The sequence below is a fragment of the Malus domestica genome, chromosome 09, assembly GCF_042453785.1.
Source record: "Malus domestica chromosome 09, GDT2T_hap1".
NCBI lineage: Eukaryota > Viridiplantae > Streptophyta > Magnoliopsida > Rosales > Rosaceae > Malus > Malus domestica.
Genome location: NC_091669.1, coordinates 21,398,128 through 21,402,717, shown reverse-complemented (window position 1 = coordinate 21,402,717; position 4,590 = coordinate 21,398,128). Strand labels below are relative to the sequence as shown.

Genomic DNA, 4,590 nt, shown 5'->3' with positions numbered 1-4,590 from the left:
CAAAAATCTATCCGAAATAGTGTTTTCAAACTGATAAAAATTTACATACACTCGTAACAAAGTGTACAATTTAAATGCGATAGCGAGAAATAAAATATAAGCAATATGAATACGTCCACGTCACTTGCCAATAAGGGCATAATAGTCAATACACCTACTCCGGGAGAAATTACATAGGAAAATTAGGGACGGGTCGTCACAATCTACCCTTCTTATAAAAATTTCATCCCCGGAATTTCAATACTGACTACAAATTAAAGCCATAAAAGAGACGTGGATACATATCTCGCATACGCTATTCTGTCTCCCAAGTAGGTTCCTCAAATGAGTAATTTCTCCACAAAACTTTCACCATCCATATGGTCTTGTTCCTAAGAACCTTATCCTTCCAATCAAGGATAGTCACTGGAACCTCATCATAGGTCAAATCTGGATTGATCTCCATTGGCTGAGGAGGAATCACGTGTGACGGATCAGAGACGTACCTCCGTAACATCGATACATGAAACACATTATGCACTATCGCCAACTCTGATGGCAAAGTGAGTCGATAAGCGACTTCACCAACTCGTTCAACGATATGGTACGGTCCGATGTACTTAGGGCTGAGTTTCCCTTTCTTGCCGAATTGCACAACACCTTTCCACGGCGATAACTTCAAGAATACCCAATCACCAACCTTATAACCTTTATCGATAGAATGTCTGTCTGCGATACTCTTCTACTGATCCTGGGCCGCTTTCAGGTTAGCCTTTATCACCTGAATGTTCTATGTCGTCTCATCCACGATCTCAGGGCCCACCAAAACTCATTCACCAACTTCGGACTAACTTAGTGGAGTACGACATGTTTTCCCATACAACTCTTCAAATGGTGCCATACCAATACTAGAATGGAAGTTGTTGTTGTACCTAAACTCTATCAATGGTAAGCGTTTGTACCAAGCGTCACCAAACTATAAAACTGACGATCTCAACATATCTTCCAATGTCTGGATAGTTCTCTCTGACTGCCCATCGGTTTGAGGATGATAGGCGATGCTGTAGAGTAATCTCGATCCCAAAACTTCCTGAAAAGCTACCCAGAACTTCAAAGTAAATCGGGGATCCCGGTCAGAAATAATACTAATTGGAACCCCGTGGTACCTAACCACTTCAGAGATGAACCGTTCGGCCAACTGACTTAACGAGTAATTCTCACGAACGGGTATAAAGTGCGCTGACTTGGTAAATTAATCAACTATCACCTAAATACCATTGTAACCATTTCACATACGAGGTAATTTATACACGAAATCCATTGTAATATCTTCCCATTTCCACTGAGGTATTGGGAGTGGTTGTAGCAATCCAAATTGCTTTTTCCTTTCTGCCTTAACCTACTGACAAATTGCACAACGACTAACATACTCTACAATTTCTCTTTTCATACCGGGCCAATAATAGAAGTGTCGGATGGTATGATACATCTTGGTATTCCCTGGATGCATTGCATAAGCAGAGATATGCGCTTCATCCAATATGTCTCTCTTTAGTTCCTCAACATTCGATACATACATCCGCTTACCTTGCATAAGCATGTTGTCATGATCTCTAATCCATAGTCTTTCTTTTTCCCGTCTGACATTGCCTGTATCAATTCCTGAGATTTTGTATCGTTCCTCTGGGCTTTGAGAACACGATCTAACAGAACCGGTTTGACATAAAAACTTGCAATTAGGGCCCCCCGTCGACCCGTTTTCAATGCTACTTCAGTGGATCTTAGGTTAGTCAAAAGAGGAATGCGACTCGCATAAAGAGCATTAAGTTAGCCATGAGACTTCCTACTAAGAGCATCAACTACCGAATTGGTACGACTTGGGTGATACTCAATAGTGCAGTCATAATCACTGAGCAACTCTACCCATCTCCATTGCCAAAGATTGAGATCTGGCTGAGTGAAGATATACTTAAGGCTCTTATGATCAGTGAAGATCTTACACTTTTCCTCATAAAGATAGTGCCTCCAGATTTTCAAAGCAAACATGATCGCTGCCAACTTGAGATCATGAGTAGGATAGTTCCTCTCATGAGGCTTTAGCTACAGCGATGCATAAGCAATCACTTTATCATGTTGTATTAACACACATCCAAGACCATTCAGAGACGCATCACTGTAGATCTCGAAGTTTCCACCATTATTGGGAAGTGCTAAGACAGGTGCATGAGTGAGAAGGTACTTCAACTACTGGAAACTCTATTCACACTCATTACTCCACACAAGAGGAACGTCTTTTCTAGTCAATTTTGTCAGAGGTAGTGCCATGGTTGAAAAGCCTTTCCCAAAGCGTCGATAATAGCCAGCAAGACCAAGAAAGCTTCGAACTTCCGTAACTGTCTGAGGTTGTTCCCAATTCTCCATGGTTACTACTTTATGAGGATCCACAAGCACACCCTGAGCTGATACTACGTGCCCTAAGAATGACGCTTGATCCAGCCAAAACTTACATTTGCTAAACTTAGCATACCATCGATTTGCCTTTAGTGTCTTTAGAACCAAACGCAGATGCCTAGAATGATCAATTTCATTCTTTGAATACACCAAAATGTTATCTATGAAAACAATGACGAACCTGTCGAGGTATGGATGAAATACTCGATTCATCAGGTTCATGAAAGTTGCTAGTGCATTAGTCAATCCAAATGGCATCACAAGAAACTCGTAATGACCATATCAAGTTCTGAAAGCTGTCTTCGGAACGTCGTCACTTCTGATCTTCAATTGGTAGTAACCCAATCTTAGGTCAATCTTTGAGAACACACAAGCACCCTTATGTTAGTCAAAGAGATCATCAATACGAGGTAACGGATAACGGTTTTTAATCATCACCCGATTCACTGTTTATAAGTCGATGCATAACCTCAAAGTTTCATCTTTCTTCCTGACAAACAGAACTGGAGCTCCCAACGGGGAAGTGCTTGGCTGAATGAAACCCTTATCAACCAACTCTTTCAATTGAGTTTTAAGTTCCCTTAACTCTGCTAGAGCCATACGGTAAGGTGTAAAGGAAATAGGATTAGTACCTGGAAGTATATCAATGGTGAACTCCACTTCACGATCTGGGAGTAAGCCAGGTAATTCCTCAGGAAAAACATCGAGAAAGTGCCTAACTACTCCGATGTCCTCCACATATGTAATAGTCCCTTCCGATAACACAACATGAGCTAAATAGCCTTGACAACCTTTACTCAACAGTCGTCTCGCCCTCATGGCAGTGATAACTCCGTGCTTTAGACCATCACGTTCACCAATAAACGTGATAGTAGGCATTCCCAGTCGATGAAAAGTAACAACATTCTCATAATAATCCAACCTGGCACGATTGTAGTGTAACCAATCCATGCCTAAGATAACGTCAAAATCAACGATATCCAAAGGAACAAGATTAGCCGACATGAGTACATCTTCGACAAGGATGGGACATCCTTGATATTCCCAACATAATAGATTTCACCCCTAGGCATCAAGAATTCCAACTCGCAACCGAGTGAAGTAGGATGTGGTTGAGTCGTTTGAGCAAACTTATGGGAAATAACTAAATGTGTAGCACCAGAATCAACTAAAACTTTAGTAAAATGGCCTAGAACATTCAACATATCCATGATCAAGTCCGGATTAGCCTGAGCATCCTATAGGGTGATATTGTTGACTCTTCCCTAAACTTGTCACCTACCTCCACAGCCCCTGCTTGCTTGAGTCTGATTACCTCGGCCCTAATGGGGTAGATTTGCTTGTCTGCCTGAACCTCCACTACTAGACGTTACGTCTAGATTCTGATGTTGTCCTCTAGTATACATCTATGCTCCACCACCATGATTCGACGTATAGTCTCCCTAAAACTATGGATAACCTCATTGAGTCTGCTGACAGCCTCCTTGAATCTGCTGATAGCCTCCCTAATAGTAGGGAACCTCAGGTGTGTACTGGTATGGTCATCCCTGGTACGGGGTTACGTCCCCTTGGTAGTGGAAAGCTTTACCGTGGCCTATCTGCTGACGATTACCAGGTGCTGGAAACTGCTGTAAGGGGACTACAAGTGGTAGATTAGCAGGCTAATTCTTCTGATTCTGAGGACAATTATAGGCCATATGCCCTATTTGTCCGCAAGTGAAACATCCACTACTTCCTCTCTTACACTCGCCATAGTGACGGGTGTTACACCTGCGACAAAACTGAACACCTGAACTGCTGGAGTTTCCTTGATTCTGAAAACGAGAACCACCAGTGGATCTACCTCCTCTTTAAGGTGTACCGAAGTTAGAACCCCCGCTCGATAATCCAGAGTTGTTTCCACTCCTTTTAAAATTTTGAGCCCTTATCGGACCAAGTGACGATTACCCCCTGTTATTATACCTCTGCGCATTCCTGCCAACATCCTCATCCTTATCGTCAGAAGCATTCTCTGAATCTTCAACCCGAAGTAAGACCTCGAATAATTCCTGATACGTAACACAGGGAGTAATGGTTGCCATAGAACGTCATTTCTTGCAAGTGCCTCTCTTAAACAGACGAAGCATCTCCCGGGGATTAATAGTAATCTCGGGGCAATAA

The 4,590-nt window shown here is 42.2% G+C and overlaps 1 protein-coding gene across 1 annotated transcript; it reads right to left on the bottom strand.

Moving 5' to 3' along the window:
• Nucleotides 1-295: 295 nt before the first annotated feature.
• LOC139187833 (uncharacterized) lies at nucleotides 296-3,435 on the bottom strand. Its single transcript, XM_070804437.1, has 5 exons — nucleotides 2,900-3,435; nucleotides 2,518-2,611; nucleotides 1,980-2,079; nucleotides 1,567-1,682; nucleotides 296-655 (listed from the first exon to the last, which is right to left on the bottom strand). Exons 1-5 carry the CDS (start codon nucleotides 3,433-3,435, stop codon nucleotides 296-298), a joined length of 1,206 nt encoding a protein of 401 aa, XP_070660538.1.
• Nucleotides 3,436-4,590: the final 1,155 nt, after the last annotated feature.